This window comes from Pelodiscus sinensis, chromosome 4 (assembly GCF_052426305.1).
Source record: "Pelodiscus sinensis isolate ZL-2025 chromosome 4, ASM5242630v1, whole genome shotgun sequence".
NCBI lineage: Eukaryota > Metazoa > Chordata > Testudines > Trionychidae > Pelodiscus > Pelodiscus sinensis.
The window spans coordinates 13,639,260-13,666,693 of NC_143055.1; the positions used below are offsets into that span (position 1 = coordinate 13,639,260).

At 43.6% G+C, this 27,434-nt stretch overlaps 1 protein-coding gene across 2 annotated transcripts in view; it reads left to right on the forward strand.

Annotated features, from left to right (window-relative positions):
* Positions 1 to 2,717: 2,717 nt before the first annotated feature.
* LOC102450820 (charged multivesicular body protein 3) overlaps positions 2,718 to 27,434 on the forward strand; it is a 60,667-nt gene continuing 35,950 nt past the window's right edge. The window contains exons 1-4 of one of the 2 annotated variants that reach the window (XM_006111617.5): positions 2,718 to 3,463; positions 10,620 to 10,759; positions 18,098 to 18,213; positions 22,882 to 24,916. In XM_006111617.5, the coding sequence (XP_006111679.2) occupies positions 3,238 to 3,463; positions 10,620 to 10,759; positions 18,098 to 18,213; positions 22,882 to 24,454 (2,055 nt within the window). In that variant the 5' untranslated portion in view covers positions 2,718 to 3,237 and the 3' untranslated portion in view covers positions 24,455 to 24,916. Of the gene's footprint in view, positions 3,464 to 10,619; positions 10,760 to 18,097; positions 18,214 to 22,881; positions 24,917 to 27,434 lie in introns of those variants that run through there. The other variant, XM_014574586.4, reaches the window with a different exon arrangement.

The window sequence follows — 27,434 nt, forward strand, 5'->3', positions numbered from 1 at the left end:
AATGATTAAATATTAAAATGTCAAAAAAAAACCACCTCTCTCTCTTAAAGCACTTATAGCCTCAGTTCAAACCCCCAGAAACCAAAGGGATTTTTCCATTGCCTTCATCTCCAATATGGTGTGGAGCAGCAGCATTTGGGTGAGCATTATTACTGGGGCGAGAGGACTAAAATATGTGAGTTTAACATGTGCTGCCCCCTTATCTCAGACAGAGGCTGTACAAGGTAACCTGCACTCCAAGGCAAAATGTATGCTTGTAACCCCTCCTCCAATTCCTCACAGCCCTTGGGCAGCAGATTTGCCCTCCCCCGCCCTCTGTCATGAGGGAGGAGTAGCGGAGCCAAATTTAAGTGAATGGTAGTGGCGCATGGGGTTACGAGGTCACTGAAATTTGACTCAGCCATTTTGCCACCATGCCACAAGGATGGCTAAAGTAAACCTGCAGCCCTAGGCGGCCGCCAAGTTTGCCTTTAGCTAGAGCAGTCTGGCTGCAGAAAGGACAGGGCTCTTCGCGTGGCAGCACCGCTCACTTTGCCCTGCAGCTCCCGGGTTTGTTAAGCGTGAGCTATTCACAGCAGCGACTGTGAGTATCGCCAGAAGGATATTAAACCCCCGGCTCGGGGTGTTCAAAGCATGCCAGCCTGACCCGAGCATTAGCCTCCTGCTTCCGCCTCGGCTCGCTTCTTGTGTTGGCGATTGAGTCCGGAAGCTGCGGGCTCAGGTCCACTAGCTCCTGTCCGTGTATTTTAGCAAATGATAATCCCCGGGGGGAGGGGAGGGTGATGAGTGCCCGGCACGGGGAAAGAAATTTGGGGGTGGAGGGGAGCAGAATGAATGTCCGAGGCCTGGTGTAAGAGATAAATGGGGGGCGGAACACTGAATGAATTTCCGGGACCTGGTAAGAGAAGTGGGGGAGAGACAGAATAAGTGTCTGGAGCCGAGTTGGGGGGGACGGGGGGGAGAGGGGGGGAGGGGGCAGAATGAGGGAAGGGTAAGAGACAGGGGAGAGGCAGAATGAGTGTCTGGGGAAGAGATGGGGGGCAGGATGAGTGTGTAGGGACGGGTGATGGGGGGGGGGGCAGAATGAGTGTCCGGGGAAGAGATGGGGGACAGGAGGAGTGTGTAGGGACGGGTGATGAGGGGCAGGATGAGTGGCCGGGGAAGAGATGGGGGGCAGGAGGAGTGAGTAGGGACGGGTGATGAGGGGCAGGATGAGTGGCCAGGGAAGAGATGGGGGGCAGGAGGAGTGAGTAGGGACGGGTGATGAGGGGCAGGATGAGTGGCCGGGGAAGAGATGGGGGACAGGAGGAGTGTGTAGGGACGGGTGATGAGGGGCAGGATGAGTGGCCGGGGAAGAGATGGGGGACAGGAGGAGTGTGTAGGGACGGGTGATGAGGGGCAGGATGAGTGGCCAGGGAAGAGATGGGGGGCAGGATGAGTGTGTAGGGACCGGGGCTGGGGGGACAGAATGAATGTCCAGGGAAGAGATGGGGGGACAGGAGGAGTGTGTAGGGACGGGTGATGAGGGGCAGAATGAGCGGCCAGGGAAGAGATGGGGGACAGGAGGAGTGAGTAGGGACGGGTGATGAGGGGCAGAATGAGCGGCCAGGGAAGAGATGGGGGACAGGAGGAGTGTGTAGGGACGGGTGATGAGGGGCAGAATGAGTGGCCGGGGAAGAGATGGGGGACAGGAGGAGTGAGTAGGGACGGGTGATGAGGGGCAGGATGAGTGGCCGGGGAAGAGATGGGGGACAGGAGGAGTGAGTAGGGACGGGTGATGAGGGGCAGGATGAGTGGCCGGGGAAGAGATGGGGGGACAGGAGGAGTGAGTAGGGACGGGTGATGAGGGGCAGAATGAGCGGCCAGGGAAGAGATGGGGGACAGGAGGAGTGAGTAGGGACGGGTGATGAGGGGCAGAATGAGCGGCCAGGGAAGAGATGGGGGACAGGAGGAGTGTGTAGGGACGGGTGATGAGGGGCAGAATGAGTGGCCGGGGAAGAGATGGGGGACAGGAGGAGTGAGTAGGGACGGGTGATGAGGGGCAGGATGAGTGGCCGGGGAAGAGATGGGGGACAGGAGGAGTGTGTAGGGACGGGTGATGAGGGGCAGGATGAGTGGCCGGGGAAGAGATGGGGGACAGGAGGAGTGAGTAGGGACGGGTGATGAGGGGCAGGATGAGTGGCCGGGGAAGAGATGGGGGACAGGAGGAGTGTGTAGGGACGGGTGATGAGGGGCAGGATGAGTGGCCGGGGAAGAGATGGGGGACAGGAGGAGTGTGTAGGGACGGGTGATGAGGGGCAGGATGAGTGGCCGGGGAAGAGATGGGGGGCAGGAGGAGTGTGTAGGGACGGGTGATGAGGGGCAGGATGAGTGGCCGGGGAAGAGATGGGGGACAGGAGGAGTGTGTAGGGACGGGTGATGAGGGGCAGGATGAGTGGCCGGGGAAGAGATGGGGGGCAGGAGGAGTGTGTAGGGACGGGGGCTGGGGGGACAGAATGAGTGTCCGGGGCCGGGCAAGCGACCGGGGGACGATGGTTTGCAGGGAGCAGCTCTCTACAAGCCACCGCGGGAGAATGGTCTATGAGCAGGGACAAGGGGGTAGGAAGAGGATCAGAGCCGGGGGAAGGAGGGGTTCCCTGAAGCTGTGGGGGGGGGGGGGGGGGGGCGGGACCGGGGGCGGAGACAAGAAGGGGGCGGGACCCGAAATTCCCCCTCCCCGGCGCCCTTTGCCCCCTCCCCTGGCTCTCCCCGGTTGCGACGTCACTTGTTATGTCTCCGCCGGCGGCTCGGGCTCCGAGGGGGGGAGGCGGCAGGCGGCGGCCGCCGGGCGGGGGAGGCCGGGACTCGGAGCCCGCAGGCAGGCGCTAGGCCCAGCCTCCCGCCCCGCTGACTACCCAGCCCCGGGCGGAGACCATCCTTGAGGGCTTCTGTCCCCCGGCTGCTCCCCATCCCCCTGCCTACCTGGGGGCCTCTCCCCCAGCCTGAGTGCACCCCCATCCCCTCCCCGGCCAACTTGGCAACCCCCCTGAAATCTCCTCCTCCCGTCGCTGACTGGGGACCAGGGCCGCCGGGAGAGAGCCCAGGAGCCGGGGCCAGGAGGAGGATCCGGGCGGCAGCAGCAGAGGGGTTATTGGTCTGAATAATTCGCTCCTTCCCCCGTCTCCTCCATTGGGATCTCTCTCTTTCTCTCTCCCCTAGGATTGGCTCTCTTCAGAGAGTCACATAGAGAGAGGAAAGATGTGGCTGAAGCTGTTTTTCTTGCTTCTCTATTTTCTGGTCCTGTTTGTCCTGGCCAGGTTTTTTGAGGCCATTGTCTGGTATGAAACTGGCTTCTTTGCCACCCAGCTGGTGGACCCCGTGGCCCTGAGCTTCAAGAAGCTGAAGAACATTTTGGAGTGCAGAGGGCTTGGGTACTCTGGGCTGCCGGAAAAGAAAGATGTCAGGGAGCTGGTGGAGAAGTCAGGTAAGAGATCATACGTAAGAAGATATTTCACCCATTAACGAGAGATGTGCTGGCTTTTTCCCCCCCTAGGAATGGTTTTTCTGTAGTTAAAAAATCTCTGAGCACTTGATTTAAAAAACTTTACACATTAACTGCTTATTTTGGAACAAAATCATCTCCGTAGTAATACTCTTACATTCCTAATAGCAGTTTTTGTACTGAAGGATCCTAAAGTGCTTTCCAGATTGTTCATACCCTACAGCACCACTGAAGTGTAGCCCCTCTGGGGTGTAGGATAGCAGCCAGCTGGCACAGGCCATGCTGTGCAACAGTAATGTGTGAGGAGGGAAATTTTGGCCAAGGACATCAGTCAGAATCTACTTATGAAAAGTATGATATGGCTATGATGAAGGGACAGAGCCTCAGCTTTTCCAGTCTTGTCAAACTGTTATATACAATACGCATATCTTTTTCCCAGCCTGGTGTCTGTCCACCTTTATGGGTTAACAGCTCTCCAAGAAGTATTTAAATAAATAACCAGTTGTTTCAGTAGACCAAATAATAAAATATTAGTGTGATAAATGTAAGAGATTATTCCAAAAGCTGTAGAACTGTGAAATACATTAAATTTCTTACACAAGTCATATATGTGAATAGCATATTATACCATCTATCTAAAATATCAGCCTTCTGTATTCAGTCAAACTTGAAAACTTGAACAAAGGTTTTGGTTTCAGGAAAGAGAATATTTCAGGGAAGTTACTCTGAGAGGCTGTGGGATGATTGAATCTGAATGTTAGATTATGTTTGCACAGTAGGAAATATACTGTCAGCTTTGCTTCTAGGTATCAAACATTTGTTTTTCTCCCAGTGCATCCTCCGTGCTACTGTAGCCCTCAGTAATTTAACTATATAGGCCAAAATATTAAGCCTTTAGAAGGGCACTGTCTTGGGCCTAATTTTGGTCACGTTAGTCTTGTCCTGGTGTAACTCCACTGACTTACCATTGATATTACCATAGTGCTTAAAGGTCTCAGTTAGGACCTCCATTCTGATGTGCTATGTAACTTAACTCCTGTGCCAAATAGCCTGCTGTCTAAAAAGGCAAATGACCTTTGGAGCTAGATTCACAAAGGGATTTAGGCATCTAACTGCCAGTTTAGTTGTATAAAATCCCAGATACCCACTAGTACTTAAAAAGTCCCACTCAGCTGCCACCTAACCCTGAAGGTGCCTAAACTCACTCAACACCCAAGTTTTTGCAGGAAAAGTTCCCTAGATGCCTATATTTCTGCCTCAGAGCATGCACTCTGATACTGCTCTCTAGGTGTCTGGGTGCCTGAGTCCCAGTGTAATTCATTATCTGGAGGAAGATAAGTGCTCCTCTGCCGGACCTAACTCACTTGTGAGGCCCAATCCAGTTGTTGTGTTCTGATTATATCTAACTCCTCCCAAAATGGCCAATGATGGCAAGAGGTGTTCCTACATATATTTTAGCCCGTTGCCGTTTTACCTAGTCTTGTTACAATGGAGGTCCATATAACCCTAAGCACAACATTACGTGGGCCAAACAGATTCTACATATTTTAGTAAGATTTAAAGTCACGTGTATTGATTTTTATATTCAGCTTGTTTCATATGTATGTGGATATGTTGCTTCTATGTACAGTAATGTCTGTTTACACCCTTGTGTGCACTCTGTCATGTGCCCAATGACTCTAATTACTTATCTGAAGCGGAATAGCAAGTGGTAGATCAGGCATCAAGCACTACTGCCAGTGGGGGGGACTTGAACCACTGGGTCACAGACATACCAGCTGAATATCCTAGACATTGGGCTGAAAGTTGTGGGGCAACGCTTCCTCTCCCCTGCTCAGTTTAAAAAAAAAAAAAAAAAAAAAAAGTAATACCCTAAGCCGGTTGACAAATTGTGGCCCACATACCCACTCTGATTTCCCAGGGTTAGCCCCTACTGGGCCACCACTGCTATATTTACCTGCGCCTCCTTAGGTACGGATGATGGCAGCTCCCTTTGGCCGTGGATTGACATTCCCAGCCAGTGGGAGCTGCAGGAAGCAGAATCCCAGTCCACACTGCTTCCCACAGCTCCCATTGGCTGGGAACAGTGATTCATGGCCCACAGGAGCTGCAATTGCCCATGTCTGCAGAAGTGCAAGTAAATAGCATGGAAGCCGCTAGGGGCTAACCCTGGCAAACTGCTGCTGTTTTATTGCTCACCCCTGCCCTAGGCACTTGTCTGGAGAGGGTTCACAGCAGAGACTCCCAAGCAGAAACAAGCATCTACCTCTAGACTGGATTTAGATATGGAGATTCCTGAGAAGGGGATGATTTAGGCCAGGTGCATCTCTGGTTGGCTAGCAATGGCTGATCACCTAGCTGCTGGCTTCTGTGAATTTCATTCCTAGGTGCCTATCTCTCTCTGTTTTAGGAAGCCTGAGCACCTCATTTAGTCTTTGTGAATCACAGTGATTTTCTGAGTAATTAAGCATTGCAATGTACAGCATCACAACACCTGAGTCCCTTTATGAATCTAGTCTAGTGATACTTAGGCTCACAAGGCACAAATAGCTCTTGTGTGAATTTCCTGCAGTTTTTACCTCATATGATACTAAAATATGGTGTGATTTTAATAATTAACCAATCAGGATGCTTTTACTATGGTATTAACTATTGTCCTTGGTGAAATAATAGTACTTAGTAATTTTGATATATATATTATTCTCATAAGAGAAGCAATGAATTTGTTACTATGGCTCTTTTGGGTAATGTTGACTAGGGATGTAAGAGACAAGTTGACTATCCGATAAGCAGAAGCTTATCAGTTTGTCGATTAGTGATGCAGCTAGTCACTTCCCCCTCCCTTCTGCCTCTATGAGAGAGAGGCAGCAAGGGGTAGGGGAGGAAGGGAAGCAGGAGCCGGTACTGGAGGGAGCAGGCTTAAAAGCTGGTTCTCCACAGTACCGTCTCCAAAGGGGGCAGGGGAGATAGAGGCACAGTGGAAACGGCATGATCAGGCACTGAAGCAGCCTCTGCTTGTGCCACTTCTGCTGCCACTCTGCTTTTGAAATGTAGAAGAGCACCAGCGGGCTCTCGTACACTTCAAAAGCAGAAGCCCCACAGGGAGCACAGGGCTGGCAGTGTCTCAGCCTTTGAAATGTACAAGAGCCCTAATGGGGCTCTTGTACATTTCAAAAGGAAGCCCCATGCTTCCTGTGGGGCTTACGCTTTTGAAATCAGGCTCTTGCTACAGTTTAAAGGTGGAGATACCTTTATAGACTAATCAAATAGTCAATGGAAATCCCATCAACTATTCAATTAGTTAATCTAAATTTAACATCCCTAATGTTGACTGATAATTTAGCTTCCCAACATCTGAGGTCTGAGTATCACTGATCTAGTCTATAGCATCTAGGAGGAGAGCAGGATACCAATAACAATCTGACTGGTTTCTTACAGGTGTTGCTTCAGAGGTGGGTCTTGAGGAGAAGGCAGTGGTTCATAGATCTATACTTATGAGAGCATCACATATACAAAACACAGTTGGGAATTAGACTTAGAAATGTTTGTGTGAGAAGCTGCAAATGGAAGAGGTTGGCATTTTTGAGGTGGCAGGCAACATGAATATGGACAGACAAGTAAAGAGTTGTGATGTTGTAGAAGAGCCTTGATGCTGTGAGAATTTGATCATAATATGGGAGTGGGAGGCGATAGAGGGATTCAGAGAGGGGGCTGTTGTGGTCAGATTAACAGGCAATGAAGATAATTTTAGCATCTGCTTTTTAAATTGATTGCCAAGGGGATGTGGGTGTAGGAAAGTGGGAGGATGAAGAGACAACAGTAATCATGATGGAAGCTAGGGCCTCAATGAGAGTTTGTACAGAAAGAAATGGGTGAAGCAAGCATAGATTATCTCTGAATGTGAGAGGAGATTTGGGTCCCATTTTATTTTTAATAATTGCTAACGGTTGTTAATAGCTTATACTATGAACACTTACAATTTAAGAATCAAACTTGCTTTTTATCATTTAATTTGTTTAGTTACTAAATTTAACTTTTTTGTTGCTTTTTGGTTCATATACTTTCATAACATTGTAATGTTTGTGTGACGGACTGCATCACAGAAAGCCCCTTAAAACTGTCATCTGGTGTACTGAACATACCACTGAGCTCACCTACCTGCCCTGTGGGGTACCCCACCAGCCTGTCCTGCAGGGCCAGAAGCAAAGACACAGAGTTGGGAAAAACAGACCCCCAGCAGAGTAACACCAAGGCTGATAGCAGAGTCCTCCCAAAGCAGTTAACTGGACTTCACAGTACCCAGGACCACAGCTCTCAAAAGGGACAAAAACCCTGAATAAATCTGTCTGTGTAAAAGTTTTATACAGAGAAAGCTTACAAATTTGCTCTCTGTATCAATGAAAGAGAAGATATGAACAGCTGTTGCTTCCCTTCCCTGTCCCTGGTAACAGTTATTTACATTGGGTTTGATGATAAACAAAAGTGTCTTTATTAAGTATAAAAAGTGGGACTTAAGTGACTGCAAGTGAAAACAAACAGATCAAAGCAAGTTACCTAAAATAAACAAAACACACCAGCTAAGCCTAATACACTAAGTGAAATTGTTTCAAATTGTATTTCTCACCCTTGTTTTCATTTCAGATAAAATCCTTCAGGTCAGAGCTGATCTTTTATCTGGCCTAAGTCTAACAGCTTCTATTTTCCTTAGGATTCTTTGTTTTCAAGTCTCTTCATGTGTATCCTTTTAGGGTGGGATGTTTCAAATGTCAGCTGAAGATGATCACTGATTGCTTCCCATTCCTTAAATAGAATTTCCCCAGGGCAGGAAACTTTTGTTTCATTCTCTCCATCTCAGAGGAAAAATTTCAAATTCAAGATGGATTCCAGCACAAGATGGCCTGGTCACGTGTCTTTGTAGGACCAACCCCACAGTTTGGGCTTACAGGAAACACGAAGCTATTCTAAGATCATTGTCTTGAGCTCTGGGCCATTATGTCCTTTAAGTAGCACTAATGGCTTTCACTAGAACAGTGGTTCCCAACCTTTTTTATATTGCAGACCAGCAAACTCAATCAAAAACTTTTTGTGGATCAGCATACAAACATTTGCATATTCATTATGATAATTAATTATGCATATGTATTATGTTAATTAATGTTAAGTGGTCACATGTTTATTTTGCATTACATCAGTACGCACACAATGAATAACCCACCATTCACCAATTTTGCCCCCTTTATGAGGGCCATCCTCCTCCTTCATCTCCCTCCTACCTTATTCCGTTCGCCTCAGGAACACCCCCCTCAGCGCCTAAACACTGCCCCCCAAGCTGCTCCCATTCCCACCTCCAGCCCCTCAGCACCACCTAACGTGAGCCCAAACCCCACATTGCTATCTCCTGCTATTGACATTAAACCCTCATGCACCCAGCCCATGGCCCCACACTGTCACTTATCGGCCTGGGCCGCTGGGTACACCGGGCCCACGGGCCATAGAGACTCCTCAGCTCTGGGGCCTAGAAGAGCCCTTCAAGAACTGAAAACTGACGGATTTCCACTTCTGTGCATGTGCTCTGGCTGGCTCTGCTCTTCCGGATCCTGTGGAGCAGCCTGTGCTGTGGTTGGGCAGTGTCTTCCCTTGGGCTGGGCCCACTTCTGCAAAGCATGACAGACCTCCTCCTCCCCATTCCCTGCGCTGCTCGGGTCAGCATGCACATGCAGGCCCAGCACAGACCCCCAGACCACCCGTCCACTGTGCCACTCACAGCTGTGTGCTTCTCCAGTGGGCAGGGCCAAGGCATCAGGGCATGGGTTGGCCACGTGCTGTGGCCCAGCAAGGTGTTGTTCATGGCTCACCACCAATCTGCAGGTTGGCGGTTGGAAACCGCTGCACTAGAAGACTTAGAATAATAAAGAGGGTTTAGACTTCATATTTCTAACTTCACGTATAAGAATGACACAAACAGAATATACACATTTGGGGGATCACAGGCTCTTGAATGCTAGGTTACTTGACCTATTTTGCACAAAGTATATTTGAGTTATGAATATTCGTGTTCAAAACATATTTGCATAAAATATTGGGGCAAAGAGTCACAGTTTGAGTGTAAACATTCCTCTGAGGAGTTTAGCTCCAAACCAAATGTTTTCACTGATTATTTAATGTCACAGATACACTCCTATTAAGTTACACAATTTTTTGCCTCTAAATCATGTCTGGGCGTGTCTCAATGACATTTATAGCTTTTTAACTATTAAGAGCTTTCTACTTTAATTCTAAATGTGTTAAATTTTGTAAGAAACAGCTTCTATTTTTACAAAAAAAATTGAAGGGATTGTTTAATGCAGAAATTGGAATAGTCTTATTCAGTGTTAACAGTCTGGTTTGTAATGTCAGAATCAAAGTATGGGAAAGGAAATAAGATAACAAAAAGCATTATCAAACCTTTATACACATTTGTTTTAAGGAAACAAATCTTGTTATTGGGCTTGAATTTCTTTTGGAAATGTTTACTACTTTGTAACTAGAATAAATCAATTTTTAGAGTGGAATGATTAAACCTTAGGCTAGCTGTGTAAAAATTACTTGGGGTTATTCCACTGTAAGTAAAATTCTAATTATACAAAAACTAAATAGTCTTATTGATTGAAATTTTAAAAACCTGTCTAAATTAGCAGTTTTAACAGTTTTATGGGTGATCTCTGTTCACTAGAGAACAACATTTCATGTAAAATGAAGGCTAAGATATCTTAAGCTAAGACAGTTATTTTCCAGTTTAGTGCTGCAAATTTTAGACAACATCATTAGGGATTTGTGAGACTGAAAATACATTTGTTTGTTTTTTCACTATGTTCAATTACATATGTAAAGTATATCTGTGTAATGTAAAATAATCTGTTCCTTTCTGGCTTATTGACAGCTAAAATTGATGTGTTAACAGCATGAATACATCCAAAAATAAACTATGAATAAATTTTTAATTGTGCTTAGACTGAAGTGGTGCTGCACCCATCTATGTAAAATGTAATTAACAAAATCTTCACTCTTTGACAAAGAAGTGGCTTTAGTAGCAGTATATTTTTGACTACTGTGATCTTTATCAAATGTAGTGTGTGTTTCTCTTCTGTCCATTCTTCAGGAGACCTCATGGAGGGTGAGCTGTATTCTGCTCTAAAGGAAGAAGAGGCCTCTGAATCAGTTTCTAGTACAAATTTCAGTGGTGAAATGCACTTCTATGAGCTTGTAGAAGACACAAAGGATGGTATCTGGCTAGTACAGGTATTGAAATTTTTCTGTTGTTTATTCCAGCTAAAATATGCTTTGAAGGACAAGTTATTTTTGGAGACTTGTTTATCTAATAGCAACACCTAGGGTCTAAGTTTGCTAAGAGACAGCATTTGGCTCTGTGGAACAGAGGAAAACCCCAGAAGGACACTCCAAGGTAACAAGCACTGGAGAACTAACCTCTGTGACAGCGGATAGGATAGGAAATGACAGAGCTCCTATACACTTCATAACTGTTTTTCATTAAATGACTCTCAGTAACCAGTATACTATAATGGAGAATCCATATTGTTTTTAAGAGTACAGACTACTTTGGCCGATAGCTAGGTTTAGTAAGAATTTGCCATTTTACGTATATGCATTATGCAATATCCCAACAGACAAAGATAGAGATTGGGGGGAAATGAACTGACCCCAAGTGGCCATGATGAAAAATGTGTATTTCCTCTTTCCCAACGGTCATCTCCAACAATTTTAATGAATAAAATTAGTTATGTGATTTCTGTTGCATCTTAATACATTTTAAAAATGACTGGTTATTTATTCAAAAGCTTCAGGGGGTAGCCAAGTTAGTCTGTACAGGATAAACTTAAACAACAACAAATAGTCTGGTAGCACTTTAAAGACTAACAAAACATGTAGTGGTATCATGAACTATGCCCACGAAAGCTCATGATGCCATCTACATGTTTTGTTAGTCTTTAAAGTGCTACCAGACTATTTGTTTTAGTTATTTGTTATTGCAACTGATCAAATAGTGGACAATATTAGAAATATTATTTGATTATAACTGGTATTTTTGAATAATATTTGACCAGCTATAGATTTGGTCAGAGGTGTTGCAAAACGAAAAATTATTGAATAAATTATTTGATCCAATTTAACTTACTAAGTACCATGTTCACTAAATAGTATTTGCCCAGTCCTCCAGACAACAGCTCTTTTGCTTTTATTATCTCCTTTCCATTCTTGGCTTTTCTCCATTTTTTTATTCTAGTAATAGCTTGTGGCATATGACTTTCTGAATTGTTTTCATTGTGTTTCTGCTTCCTCTTCCCCTCCTCCCCTCAGTGTTGTCTCTGTCTCCAACCATATTTTCTGTTTTTCCTTTCTCAGATCACTAGATATCTTGCTTTTTCCCCCTCCTAGCTTATCTGATCATTTTGTACTTCTCCTCCCCGTCTAACTGGCTACTCTGATCCATATGTATGTAGGGCTTGAAAATATAAGCAGACAACTAAAAGCTAGAAGTCTAAACCTACTAGATACAGATAATTAATAAAGATAGGGGCTGCATTCTTCATAGGCAGTACCCCGAGGAGATGTTACTCCTGACTTTCTTTCCCTCACATTGCCAACACTAATTGCTGGGAACCAGAAAGGAGCTGGGATTCCTATCAAGATACTGTCCTTGGATTTCCAGTCAGTTTTGGCTGCTGTAATGAAGAAAGAGAAGAGCGACTGTCACAGCTCACTACATATTCAGCCATGGGCAGCTACCAATGTTTCGTAGGCTTTGCAACTGAGGACGGTTGTAAATAGGGTTATGAAATCCTAGTTAAAAAGTTAACCAGTTAACAAGGTGCGCTGGGCCCAGTGGGACAGCTGGCTAACCAGTTACTGGTAAGCATCACCCATTAACATCCTCTCCAACAATTTTAAATGAATAAAATTAGTTAGGTAATTTCTGCTGCATACGGAATTTAATGGTAATATATTATCATCTTAATACATTATTCAAATGACTAGTTAATTTATTCAAAAGCTTCAGCGTGTAGCCGAGTTAGTCTGTACGGGATGTAAGTGGATTTTCAAAGGAGGATAAGGTAGTAGGTCTACACTTTCTATGTTTTTGTTAGCTGTTGTCCCCCCTTCCCGCTCCCGAGCTTTTCCTATGTAGGGAGACTAGTTGTCCCATTTTGGCCAAGACAGTCCTTTCCTTAAGCTCTGTCATGATTTTTTTTCTCAAAAGGAGGCATTTGTCTTGTGTATTCTTGCTGACTTGATCAGTTGGTGAGAGCAGATGGGACAAATGCCCAGTTTTGTCAGAAAAGGAGGGTGCAGTGTGTATGTGGGGGAGGGGGGATGGAGATGCTAGCCCTCCACAGCAGAGGTGATAGAGCAGAGGAGGGGAGGCAGCATTCTAGCTGGCAGGTGTATAAGAACATAAGAATGGCCATACTGGGTCAGACCAAAGGTCCATCTAGCCCAGTATCCTGTCTGTCGACAGTGGCCAGTACCGGGTGCCCCAGAAGGGGTGGACCGAAGACAATGATCAAGCAATTTGTCTCTTGACATCCTTCTCCAGCCTTTGACAAACAGAGGCCAGGGGCACCGTTCCTTACCCCCTGGCTAAAATCCCTTTATGGACCTAACCTCCATGAATTTATCTAGCTCTTTTTTAAACTCTGTTATAGTCCTAGCCTTCACAGCCTCCTCTGGCAAGGAGTTCCACAGGTTGACTGTGTGCTGTGTGAAGAACTTTCTTTTATTAGTTTTAAACCTGCTACTCCTTAATTTCATTTGGTGTCCTCTAGTTCTTATATTATGGGAACAAGTAAATAACTTTTCTTTATTCACCCTTTCCACAACACTCATGATTTTATATACCTCTATCACATCCCCTCTCAGTCTCCTCTTTTCTAAACTGAAAAGTCCTGATGTCTTTAGCTTCTCCTCATATGAGACCTGTTCCAAACCCCTAATCATTTTAGTTGCTCTTTTCTGAACCTTTTCTAATGCCAAAATATCAAAGTGTCTGGTATTCCTCACTGGAGCTTCCTTGGAATCCCAGGCTACAACATTCCTTCTCTTGTATTAACAGTCTCTTCTTTCCTTTTATGTCTCTGCTTCTCACTTGCCAGCTGCTGATGTGGCACTTCCTCTTTGGTAGACAAGGAAGTTAAGCATTTCCTCGAAAAGCTGAGGCCCGTGCAGTTTACATATTGATAACCATATTGATGTAGGATTGGTGTGTGGCACTCTTGTGTCCTTTTAACCCTCCTGCCACAGCCTCAAGTCTTCAGACAGGTTCCAGAATTTCCTCATGCCTGAGGAGAGTGATTCCAATAAACATAGTTACATTTTATGACTCTCAAATATACAAGAAGTAATCTGCAGATAAGATGCCTCTTTAAATGATGTTGAATTTTTTATATATTATACATAAGTACAACATATCATTCTGGCAAGTAGCTGCCAGTGCTATGACCTAACTGCTGCTACATACCATATGGACAGAAAGGCAAAAACATTCTGATCTGGTCTCCTCTCTCTTTGCTGAAAGTGTCAGAAGTTGTGAAACGCTCACAGTATACCTGTATAATATTATGCCATGCACATGGAGAGAAAAAGAAATGTCTAGGTTTCGGCTATTGATTAGTTTAAGTCATTAAAACTTGAGAGCTAGAATGGAAATAAAGGTTGTCAAAGGGCATCTGCAAAGGATGTTCTAATTCATGTCAGTTGTTGAAGACTTTTCTGAATCAAAGCAGTTTGTTTGAATAATGTAAAGTGCCATTTTTTGTGTTTTGGAGGTTCTTGTTTTTGGTTTTTGCCCACAAGGACATAACTTTTATATTTGCCTTTTAATATCAAGTGCTGTCTTGTTCTTGATGAAGAGAAGTACTTAGTTCTTATAAGGAAGACTGTTATTTATATTTCATTCCTGTATTTTCCAAAGGACATCATAGTCTTATATCTAGAGCAGGGGTGAGGAACCTTTTTTGGATTGGGGGCCGCTGACCCACAGAAAAATAAGTCAGGGGCTGCATACAAGTGGGAAGCAAAAAAAAAAAGCTAAACCCTTGCTGACGTGGCCTCTGAGAAGGAGAAAGACGCTCCCCACATTCCATTCACACACCAGAGCCTTGGGGGGCCCAGGCAAGTAGATTTTGTGTGCTTCAGCCCCATTGTGGGATGGCAGATGGGCTAGAGTGTCAGCATGGGCTCTCCAATGCTGGGGGAGGAGTCCCAGGGGCCGGATCCAGCCCCCAGGCCTTAGGTCTCCCACCCCTGGCCTAGAATCACAAAGATATGGCACCTAAGTTCCAGTTTTAGGCTTCTCTGAAATTCATAAGACTCTCATCCAACTATGTAGGTGCCTGAACTCAATCAACCATTAAATATTCATGGTAAAAGTTCCCTGATCACACAAGGTTTTGCCTCTGAGTGCGCATGCTTATGCTTTGCTCTAGGCATCTGGACATTTGTCTCCTGCTTAAGCCCCAAAGCAATTCTCAAACTGGGGAAGATAGGCATTTGTCTGCTTAACTTGCAGATAGGCTATGATCTGGTATGCATGTTCAGAGGCTGCCAAATAGATCTTTACTCTCAGACTGACAGAGGAACACGTAGTGCCTGCCTTATACCTTTTAGACTAGTGATGAGATTACTCACCTGGGATGTGGGAGACTAAGATTCAGTTCACTCTTCCGCCAGAAGCAAGGAAAAAATTTGAATGGGGGTCTCCCATCTCTTAGGAGAGTGCTCTAACCACTAAGAAGTGGGATATTCTGATGCAGGGCTCCTTCAGTCTCCGGTAGAGGCTGTTCCACTTTGTATAAACACTGAGTCATCGACGCAGGGATACTGATCCCCGAGTCTCCATCCTCCAAGGTGTCTCAACCTTTCTGGCCCAGTAAATATCCACAATGGAACAGTTTTAACATGAGAGTCTGGAGCAGGCCTTATCAGAATATCCAGAACTCAGGGGTTCCTGCACTTTCCTCAGAGGTGTGGACCCCCATCCTTTTGTTTCTTTTAAGTTGACATTTCTTTCAAATAGCTGCTGTTTCACCAAAGGTAGACAAAATGCTCCCCAAGTGTGGTCAGTATCAGTTTGTAAAATGCTTTGGGTTCCTTCAGAAATGTAAGGTGGATGAGGTAATATCTTTTATTAACCCAACTTCTGCTCATGAGAGAGAAGTTTTCAAGCTTACACAGAGCTCTTATTCAGGTCTGTGAAATGTTCTCAGAGTCACAGTTAGATACAAAATATAACAGATTCATTGATCCAATAAAAGATTCTACCTCACCCTTGTATCTCAATATCTTAGGACCAACACAACTACAACATTGAGGGTGCGTCTATGCAGCAGGGCTTAAATCAAAATAAGCTACGCAGATTGAGCTATGTCAATTGCATAGCTTATTTCAAAATAGCTTATATTAAAATAGGGAGTGTCTACACAGCACTTATTTTGAAAAAGAGCACTCTGCCCTTGACTTCCCTTATTCCTCGTACAATGAGGGCTACAGGAGTCAGAGTAAGAAGTCCTCCCACTTGACAATATTTCAACATTATTTTAAAATAACTGCCTGTTGTGTAGACACAGACTAAGTTCTTTCAGAATAACGCTAGTTATTTCGAAATAATGTTGCTGTGTAGACATACCCTGAGTTCTATCAGTCAAACAACTTTAGTTCTTGATAAAGTACTATATTTTAAAAATGATCATGCATTATACCTTATTTTATATGTGGTATGTTCAAAGTAGGATGTACAATCCTGTTTAATTGATTAAATGGTTAAATGTAGTGCTAACACTGTGTTTAACCATTGAATTTATTAAAGCGGGTGTGGGAGCGGGCCCCCCCACCTGCTGGGGTCAGGCTAGTGGGCCCCCACTGCAAGTAGAGGCTGCTCCAGCACAGCTGCTCCTGCCCCCATCCCTCACCCCGTGGGGGCTGCCATTGCCCTCTGCAGTGTCCAATTTCCCCCATACAGCTCCCAGCCCCCACACTTATGCGGACCCAGTAGGGCTGGAATAGCCCTCCGCCTACAGCTGGATCGCAGGCAGTAGGCTGCTCCCAGGGTATCAATTTACCTATTTACCTATAAATAACTAGTTCTACCAGATAAGCTTTTTATTATTTGAACATAATGCAACTGTGCTGTCATGATACAAACAGCCAAATGATGCTGAAGCTGGCTAGTGACTGTTATATTTTCTTGACTATCACAGCAAGTAATTGTGTAGTGCAGTATGGAAGTGAGAGAGAGTATTTCACTTTTATGCAGTGTTAAAATATATTTATCCTGTGAATTTCTGACAGCCTTGTTTTTTCCCAGTACAAAGGAGGAATGTTTCTGGCTGCCTTAGGGTTTTTCATTCTGGCCATCCAATCTTTAATTATGTTTCAGCAGTCATAATGTTTTCACGATGACTATGCAGCCACCTGCACAAGCAATTGTAGAATGGCTAATCATGAGCGAGATGGCAACTTTTGCAGAAAGTGTGACATTTCCGATTGTTAGAGTAGGTGATCGTTGGGACCAGTATCATTGTGTTTATTTTACACATGACAATTGTGAGTTTTAAAATAAAGTCTGAAATCATTTTAAAAAGTGGCAACCAGTCAGCTTTTAGGGCATATTAAGCATTTCTAAAATAAGTAGTATGTGTAGAAAATGTAATGGCACACAAACTGATTCGTGATCAATCATGTCACTTAAAATTACCTGTCATAAGCAGGCAGGTTTTTTTTTAAAAAAAATCTCTCTTGCTCACTCGCAATCTCACTTGCTATTGGTTTTGATAAGTCAAATGAGGACTGCTTATTGTTTAATAAATTATTTGAGGCACCTTTGATCAAAGAGGCTCTAGGCATATTATAGCCATTAATTAAAGTTTGAGACCACTCTGAATTACATACAGTATTAACCTCATGTTGCAAATGGGTAGCTGAGGCATGGTGTGGTTACATACAGTCATAGAGTAAGTCGCTGGTAGAGTTGGAAGTGAAGTCCTAGGTGCTTTTCTGTGGATCTAATCACTAGACAGCATTGCCTCCTTTGGTAAATGGCTTTAGAGAGTCTAATATGGTAATGGTTGTGCGTAGTCTAAAACAGTTGCTTCTAATTCTACTTGTTTGGGGTCCACTTTTTTGGGGGGTAGATTTTAGTTTTCATTGGGGTGGAGAAGATGGACTGGTGAGTAATGTTTCACTAACATTTTCCTCACTGTAAAGAGCAACCATATTTTTATTCCTGGGCTAGTAAATTGTAATGAGTTTTGCAAGGCTGCTATTGCATGTTAGAAGCTTTTGTATGTAACAAAATTATAATAGTTGTCATGTTTTTCTTGTGGCAAGAAAGAATAATACTCTTATTACCAATGTTACAGCTTCACTTACTAAACACTATCTTTTAACTAGGGATAGGCAAAACTTCTGAATAAAATCTTTAATATATTTCGGAGGAAGTGAAATATTGAGGCTGCAATTCTGTTTTCATGAAAAGTGAACTAAAATGTAAGAAACTGATGTCATAAAATGATGTTGATTAAGTTTGTTTCTGGCACTCAAGCTTTTCCCCCACTTTGGCAATAGGTTATAGCAAATGATAGAAGCCCTCTTGTGGGTAAAGTCCATTGGGAAAAAATGGTGAAGAAAGTATCAAGGTTTGGCATACGGACAGGCACCTTTAACTGCTCGAGTGACCCCAGGTATGTTCTTTAAGAGGGTTATTTAAATCCACTGGATGTTTAGTATAGTTGGATTCTAACTGGAATGCCTTCTGTTGTAAAGGTAGCCATCACAAAAGCCCAGCAGTTGTGTATTCATTAATGTATGTTCAAAATTCTCCATTATTATTTTCATAAATAATGTAACTACTCATAAAATTGCTGCTACTAAAAGCAGCATTAGAGAAATAAATATTTGGGCTAAGATAGAGTACACTACGGTAGTGTGAAAAGATGACTACATGAATCTGTTGGCTTTAGAGACATGACTGAAGTTAATGGGAATTGTGCTCTCTGATGGCCTAACTGAATTTGGCCCATGTTGGATAAATTTACTAATTACAAGTCTCTAAAATGTAATTTGAAAAGGCGGGGGGAGGGAGGAATATGTGTGTTTTATGGCCACAGTGTTTTTAATGGGGGCTTGTCCAAATGGAGGAAAAGTCCACCAGAGCTATACACTCTAGCTAGACTACACTAACTCCTTGTGTGGACACCTTTACTGTGTACCAATATAGTGCTTTGTGCACAATAGCATAGTGCTTTTCCAATGTGCGTTTCGCTAAGCTGCCCAAGAGCACTGTTAGGCTGTGTCCAGACTCAGGGGTTTTTTCGAAAAAAGTAGCCTTTTTTCGAAAAAACTTCCCCTGCGTCCAGACTCAAGCCGCGTTCTTTCGAAATTAATTCGAAAGAACGTGGCTTTTCTTTCGATGGCGGTAAACCTCATTTCACGAGGAAGAACGCCTTCTTTCGAAAGTTCCTCTTTCGAAAGAAGGCGTTCTTCAATGTAAATAGGGCTTCTTCAAAAGAGAGCATCCAGACTCACTGGATGCTTTCTTTCGAAAAAGCAAGCCGCTTTTTCGAAATTTCTCCGTGCAGTCTAGACGCTCTCTTTCGAAAGAGGCTCTTTCGAAAGATGCTTTCGAAAGAGCCTCTTTCGAAAGAAGCCTGCAGTCTAGACATAGCCTTAGTGCTTATAAGATTGGCCACACTGCATTAGACCAATGGTCCATCTAGCCCTTTATCCTGTCTTCCAACTATGGCCAATGTCAGCTGCTTCAGAGGGAATGAACGGAACAGGCAATCATCAAGTGATCCCTTCCCAACTTCTGGCACTCAGAGGCTAGGGACACTTCAGAGCAAGGGTTTGCAGCCCTGCCCATATGAGCAGATTTTTTTTATGTGATAGGTCAGTGGTCTCCAATCTTCTTATGCCTCATGTAACTTTTGGAATTTAAGGGCAACCTAGTATCTACCCTACCCCTTCCCTGAGACTCTGCTCACTCCACCCGCCCTCTCTCTGTCACATGTTCTCCCACACCCTCACTCATTTTTATTGAGCTGGGGCAGGAGGATGGGATTGGATTGTGGGAAGGAGTATGGTGTGCAGACTCTGAGGCTATGTCCTACACTATGCATTTTTGCAGAAGAAGAAATGCAAATGAAGCACTCGCTTGCAAATCATTTGCATATTCTGTTCTAATCCTTTTTGCGGAAGAGGTTTTTGAAGAAAAGAAACCACAATGTAGACGGGGCCACTTTTTGGGAAAAAAACCCTTTTGCGCAAGATCCTGTAAGCCTCATTTTTTTGAAGAATAAGGTATCTTGCTTAAAAGGGTTTTTTTTCCCAAAAAATGACCTTGTCTGCACTGTGTTTTTTTCCAAAAACCTCTTCTGCAAAAAGGATCAGAAGAGAATATGCAAATGGAAATATGTACTTCATTTGCATTTCCTCTTCTGCAAAATTGCCTTAGTGTAATCATAGCCTGAGGGGGGAGGGGTGTTTGGGATGCAGGAGGGGGTATGTGCTAGCTCTGTGAGTTGGGGCAAAGGACTGAGGTGCAGGAAGGGGTTCAGGCTGCAGGATGGGGTAAGGGGTGTTGGCTCTGGGAGGGGGCTCAGAGCTGGGGCTTGAGATGCAGGAGGGTTGTAAGGTGCTATCTTTGAGGGGATTAAGGCTTGGGCAGGTGCTTGGAGTTCAGGGTGCAGGAGGGGATATGGGCTACTGGCTCTGAGAGGGGACTTGGTTAAAGTGATGTGTTGGGGTGCTGGGTCTGGGAGGAGGGTTAAGGCTAGGGCTTGACATGCATAAGGGCTATGGAGTGCTGGCTCTAGGAGTGGGTGTTAGGATGCAGGAGGGTGTATGGGTTACTGGCTCTGGGAGGGGACTCTGGGGTAGGTTCATGGTGCTGGCCCTGAGAGAGGGTTAGGGGTGCGCCAGGGATGCAGGAGGGGGTGCTGGCTCTGGGAGGGCTAGGGGTTGTGGTGTGAACTCTTACAGGATGGCACTTTTGGTTGCCCTTTTTTGTACCTTTTCCAGTTTCAGTATATCTCTTTTTGAGATGGGGTGACAGATCTGCATGCAGTATTCAACGTAAGGACATATCCTGGAAATGTATAGAGGCAATATGATATCTATCCCTTTCCTAGTAATTCCCAACAATTGTATTACTCTTTTGACTGCCACTGCACATTGGAAAAAATGCTCAGTTAGAATGTCCACATGAAGAGTTTAGTGGAATAGCTAATGGACTTTAAGCTCACATCCTAGTTTACTGTGTACTGACTTCCATGTGTAGACTAGCCCTTGGAACCTTGACAATAATAACCTATTCTCAGAAGAATGTACACAGGATATTTTCCCTCTGAGCCTGAGAAATGTGTGTATAACCATGTGTAAATATGAACACACCTTTTTTAACAACATATAAGATCCTGTTGTAAAATAGACTTAATTTAACTGAAGTCCTTAAATGTTCCAGAGACTCTCTGATTCTTTAATATCAGCATTAATGGAAGGATCTCAGAAGAACCTGTTACAGCTGCTTTAGCAGTAGCTGTTGTTATGCTGTTGCAAAACCAATATAGTCCTTTAGCACTAAGCAGGCAAGGGTGGTTATTTCCTTCAGATGATAAACAAATTTACCTTGCATTTAGTAGGATGTATCAAAAGGGTAATACATGTGTACATGGTTCTTATATGCTTTTAATCCTAACTGTCTACAGAAGTATTAAACTGAGTAGAATGGAAGAAATTTTAGATTAGAAGTGCTTATGTCAGTGAATACTGTTTGAACTTTTTTAGCTTGAAACATCTTAAAAATCAAAGGCAGTGTTCAGAGAGTCATAGAATTTAAGGTCAGAAAAGACCATTAGATTACCTAATTGAGTACATAATTTCTGACTAATGTTTACGTTGTGATCAAGTATTATTTTAAATAAAATCTAATGTAAAATTCAGTGTTAGTTTTATTTCGTTAGGTTTTTGTCTTGCTGAATAAATGCTCATGAATCATTTTAATCAGAAAATAGTTGGAAACTCCCACTAAGAACACACAGAATCATCGTCAGTTAAGATTCTTTTGCTATTGGCATAATACTCTGGGGTACTTTCCTGAATTAATATTAACTTCTTAATATGGTGGCAGCAAATAATTTTTATATTAGAATTTAATATATATATATATATATATATATATATATATATTCAAATCTACAACTACATATAGAAAGAGAATAGATTATTTGGAGAGTGAACCAGTTTTCCGGCTTCTAGTCCTTTGCAGAACTTGTTTGTCAGGTTTGAAAAGTGAGCTAGATGCTTGTGTTTATACCTTTTTTTGTTGTTTTTTAAATATGTCCTGAAAATTTTCATGAGACACCTGCTAACAAAGCTGATGCCAAAGATTTATGAGGAAAGGGTCACCAGTGAGTTCCAGGAACCAAACACTTGGCTAACCAGCCTAGCCCCACAGCTGAAGGGATTAGAAAAGGCTCTTGGACATCTATCAGGGTGTTTTCTGTGGCTTCTGTTTGGGAGTTTAGTCTTTATCAAGTTCGTGCTAGCAGGTGTTTGTTTGAAGTCAGTCTCTCTTCCTTTCCTTCAGCCAGCTAGAAAGTAAAGATGATTTCTCTTATAGACATTCAGTCCAGAACCTCGGAGCAAAATGCCTCTGCTCCTTTACCCTTAACAGTGCTTCCTTTTATGTCTTCCACCCCACTGAATAGCTTCAGTACCTGCCTCTGCCAAGCAGCCAAAGAATGAAAATACATGTTTTTTCTATCTCATAGCTGCCCGTAAGGTTCTTCAAAGCATCAGTAAAACAGGTCAGAATCTTGCTAGCTTCACTCTGTTACTGCTTCACAAAGCAATAAATAAGAGCAGAAGTACAGGGGAGGTTAGTCTGCAGAGTGAAGAAAGTAGTGGTGCATTTCTTTACATTATAAAGAATATCTCCACAACTAAGAGGGCTAGAAATTTAATAGAGCCTACAATTAAAGCATTCTACTTACCACTCAAAAATGAGCACACTTTTTTTCCAAGTTCTACTATAAGAATTTTGATACCCATGATACATAATACTTTATTAACTCAAATATCATCCTTATTTAGCACTTTCCTTAACAACAGTGCTTTATGAATCCTCTCAAGTCTTCCCAGCACCCTTTTGAAGTAGGTAGAGAAATACATAGAAGCGGGGAAAGAAGGGAATGGGGAAAGATGTTGAGTACACAAATCTCCCATTCATTTCTGTGTGTGCTTGCAGATGCTCAGCACCTCTGATAATCATCAGACTTGCATTTAAAATTTAAGGGCTGCTGTCCTAGAAATATAAAACTACATAGGCTTATACACTATTTTCTTTGCAGATACTGCAGGAGAAGAGGCTGGGTGAGATCCACATTAATTATGTCAGTCCCACAAACCAGTACCTCCAAGGGGAAAGTGATGCTTAAAGAATACAATGGACGCAAAATTGAAGCTGAGCACATTTTCAAATGGATAACAGCCCATGCAGCTTCTCGGATCAAAACTATTTACAACTCTGAACATTTAAAAGAAGAATGGAACAAAAGTGACCAGTATCGAGTGAAAATATATCTGTTTGCTAACCTTGACCAACCTCCAGCTTTCTTCTCTGCACTAAGTGTAAAGTTTACTGGAAGGGTTGAATTTATTTTTGTGAATGTAGAAAACTGGGACAACAAGAGTCATATGGCGGAGATTGGTATCTATAAGACACCATCCTACATACTGAGAACTCCAGAGGGAATTTACAGATACGGGAATAACACTGGTGAATTTATATCCCTACGTGCCATGGATTCCTTCTTGCGTTCATTACAACCTGAAGTTAATGATTTATTTGTTTTAAGCTTAGTATTGGTTAATCTGATGGCTTGGATGGACCTATTTATCACACAAGGTGCTACTATAAAACGCTTTGTGGTTCTTATAAGCACTTTAGGGACATATAATTCTCTCTTAATTATTTCCTGGCTACCTGTGTTGGGTTTTTTGCAGTTACCTTACTTAGATAGCTTTTATGAGTACAGCTTAAAACTCTTGAGGTATTCTAATACAACGACTTTGGCTTCATGGGTGAGAGCAGACTGGATGTTCTACTCATCTCACCCAGCCCTATTCCTCAGCACTTACCTTGGTCATGGCTTGCTAGTAGACTACTTTGAGAAAAAAAGACGACGGAACAACAACGATGAAATAAATGCCAATAACTTGGAATGGCTCTCAAGTCTGTGGGACTGGTACACCAGCTACTTGTTCCACCCAATTGCTTCTTTTCAACACTTCCCCTTTGAATCAGATTGGGATGAAGATCCAGATTTGTTCTTAGAGCGATTAGCTTTCCCCGATTTATGGCTTCACCCTCTGATACCAACTGATTATATAAAAAATTTACCAATGTGGAGGTTTAAATGTCTTGACATCCATTCTGAAGAGGAAACATTGGAAGCTTCTCAAGAAAGTGAAAGTGATTCAGACAGTGAAAGCAAAGATGTCTTGAGTAGTGAAAAAGAAGTATCTGAGGATGAGCTAAATACAGTTCACAATCCTACTGAAAGAGAGCCTCCGTGCAATGCTGAGATCTGTTCATGTGCCAATAAATATTGTCATAATGAGCCATATGAAAGAAAGGCTAGGTCGTATGGGTCATATAGCACTACAGAAGACATGGAACCAGACTGGTCAGCCTGGCCCTCTAATATGTTGCACTGTACAGAATGTGTTGTATGTCTAGAGAATTTTGAAAATGGATGTCTGCTAATGGGTTTACCATGTGGTCATGTGTTTCATCAGAATTGCATTGTGATGTGGTTAGCTGGGGGACGACATTGCTGCCCCGTTTGTAGATGGGCTTCTTATAAGAAAAAGCAGCCATATACACATCATCAGCCTTTGTCAAATGATGCTCCATCTTAGCTGTGTACTAATGTCCTTTGTAAGCTTTCAGTATATTACAGCTTGCCTTTTAAATGTTAGTCACTTACGATTTTGTGGTTTGAAGTTTTAGTTTAAATGTTAGTGCAGTGAACTCAAATATACATGATGGTAATGTTAATGACAGAATCATTTGGTTGCCTTGTAAGTTGAATGTGAATGCATACTTATTATAAAATAACTTTTTTTTCCTTTACAACATTTGGAAATTTAATGCTGTTTTTTGTAAGCACAAAGAACAAGCCTACAACAAAAGTGTATTCCAGCAAAAGTTTACAAGTTAGGGTTTGGATGAACATTTGAAATTCTAATCTGAGATAATTGCATAATTTGAGTTTCTTCTTTTAGTCTGTTCAGCACACCTTTGTTGAATAATGTATGTTGTATGACAGTACCATTTAAAAACAAATCTGAAAAATAAATTATTTTAAAAGGAGAACACTGCAGATTTGTAATGCTCGTTTTGATAAATATCTTGTATATGTGTGACTACAGATGTGTTACCAGTCTTGCATATCTGTGAAGACAAATAAAAATGTAACCCAACTTTGTCTCTGTATACAGAAAAAATGCAAAAAGACCCACTAAATCAACCACTAGTCACTCTCCTGTCAACTCTGGTACTCTAGCAGAAAGGGGAGTCAACAGGAAAGGTTTTTTGTTGACTCCCTCACAGTGTGGACTATATAGTAAGTAGATCCAAGCTATGTTGATTTGAGGTACACTACTCATGTAGTGTAGACCTGCCCTAAACCAGCTTTTTGCTGTTTTGTGCTGTTCTCCTGCACCAGTGGATCTGCAGTTCCTTCTCCAAACCACTTTGTAAAACGTCTATCAGAAAGGATTTATCTGTCTGCCTCCCACCACAACCCTCCATTGCTTTGTTCTTTGTGTCTCGTTCTACAGCCAGCCATGCAGGGCTAGAGCTTGTGGACCTGAGTAAGGCTACGTCTAAACTACGAGCCTCTTTCGCAAGAGAAAATGCAAATGGAGCACTCTTTGCATATATCGTGCTCTCATTTGGATTTCCTCTTCCTTTCCCTTTTGTGCAAGAGCCGTTTTTCCTCATTTTTTCCCGAAAGGGAAAGGAAGAGGAAATGCAAATGAGAGGGCAACATATGCAAATGAGCACTCCATTTGCATTTCCTCTTGCGGAAGAGGCTCACAGTTTTGACGCGTAGCCAGGAGCGGCGTGAGGCCGGCTGTGGCAGCTGGCGCCCCAGGTGGAACACGTGATCAGAGCCCCCGCCTGCAGGGCCGTCAATGGATTGATGTCATCATCGGGCACCCTAGGCGGTGGCCGAGTCCGCTTATAGTCATGGGCCGCCCCTGCACGTAGCCTAAGAGATCCACTGTAGTAGGTGACATAGTACTGTCACATAATGATTAAAACAGCTTTTATAATACTATTTACTATGCATTTAAATACCAAGTTTAAGGGTTCAAAGTCCAGCTGTTTTTTATTTATGTGTACAGTGCAGGCAGCAGTGGGGAGGGTGGGTGCTTAATCTAGTAGCGAAGTGCATGTGTTAGGACCCTGGTGCATAAAATGGATGAAAATAATTTGTTTACGCTTGTCAGAAATCACCTAGCTGAAAATCCAGCGTGGACATTGTGAGTGCAAAAAGGTTCGTAATTTTCCCAAGCAGTTACATGTGAAAATGGAGAAAAGGACTAGGACAGAAAGTAATTTATAACAGTAATTCTGTGTACAGCATCTAGGGCAGTAGTTACAGTAGTGAAAGAGCTTATCATGTTGAGTCTTCAGTGGTCTCTGAAGGTGTGTGTAGTAGGGTGGCAACTAGGGATGTACGCATAGGACCATGTATATGGTTAATCAATAAGCCTGGGATTATCAGTTAACATTCTCAGGTACACACAGGCTCCTGCCCGGCTCCTGAGAAGCCAGCTGCCACTCCGCACTGCTGCCTCTGTGTCAGCCAGCTTAAAATCCAGGGGCAGGCTCTGTCTGGCAGGCACTTACCTAGTCAGGTCCCAGCCAGCAGCCCTGCAGGAACCTGAGGCAGGCTCCCTGCTTGAGTGCTGGACAGGTTGCTGCATGCGGCTTTGCTCCATCACAGAATGAGGGATGGAGGGAGGGAGTGAGGAGGCTTCTTTCGCTGCCCCTGCCATCAGCAAAATTTCTCAACTCCTATTGGCCAGGAACTGGCCAACGGAAGCTGAGGGATTTTGCGAGGGGGCGTGGATATCACAGGAAGCTTTCTCCTCTGCCCAGACTGCATAGCAATGAGCAGCCTGCTGTTTCTGCTGCAGTTGTTCTGTAGTAGGTGTGCCAGCGTGGCGCCATGAGCTGGATGTGGCACGTTGGCGGGCCAGATGCGGCCCAGTAACCAGCTCTTGCCTACCCCTGCTCTATTACCTAGTCCAGTGGTGGGAAACCTGTGGTCTGTCGGTATTCTCTGTGGGACCCGTGAGACATTTTGTTTACCCTTGCCAAAATGCTCTGGTTTCTGTCCATATAGTTTTTTTTCCTATTAGTATTAATAAAGTGACATGCATGTAAAGCAAGAACCTGTGACGTGAGGTATGTGCTGTTGACAATGTTGACTGTAAGAGCCATGTGCTCCCTCTGCATCCAATCAAAATGCTGCTATGGTTCAACAGGCACACCCTACAAATTGTAGAATAGTGATAGAAATGTAGCCGTGTTAGTCTGGTCTAGCTGAAACAAAAAACAGGACTATGTAGGAAGTGGGTCTGGCCCACGAAAGCTCATCACCTAATAAACCATCTCGTTAGTCTTTAAAGTGCTACATAGTTCGGTTTTTTTTTTGTTTCACTTACAAATTGTAGGTTTGCAAGCACAGGTAGCAAAACTATCCTATCCCAGGAGGTTACGACATTCTTCTGGCCCACTGAAATGAAAGAGAGCCACTCATGCAGCCAACTCCCTAGTTGCCCATCACTGTTCTAGTCTTAGCATTTTTTGTCCTAGCATTTT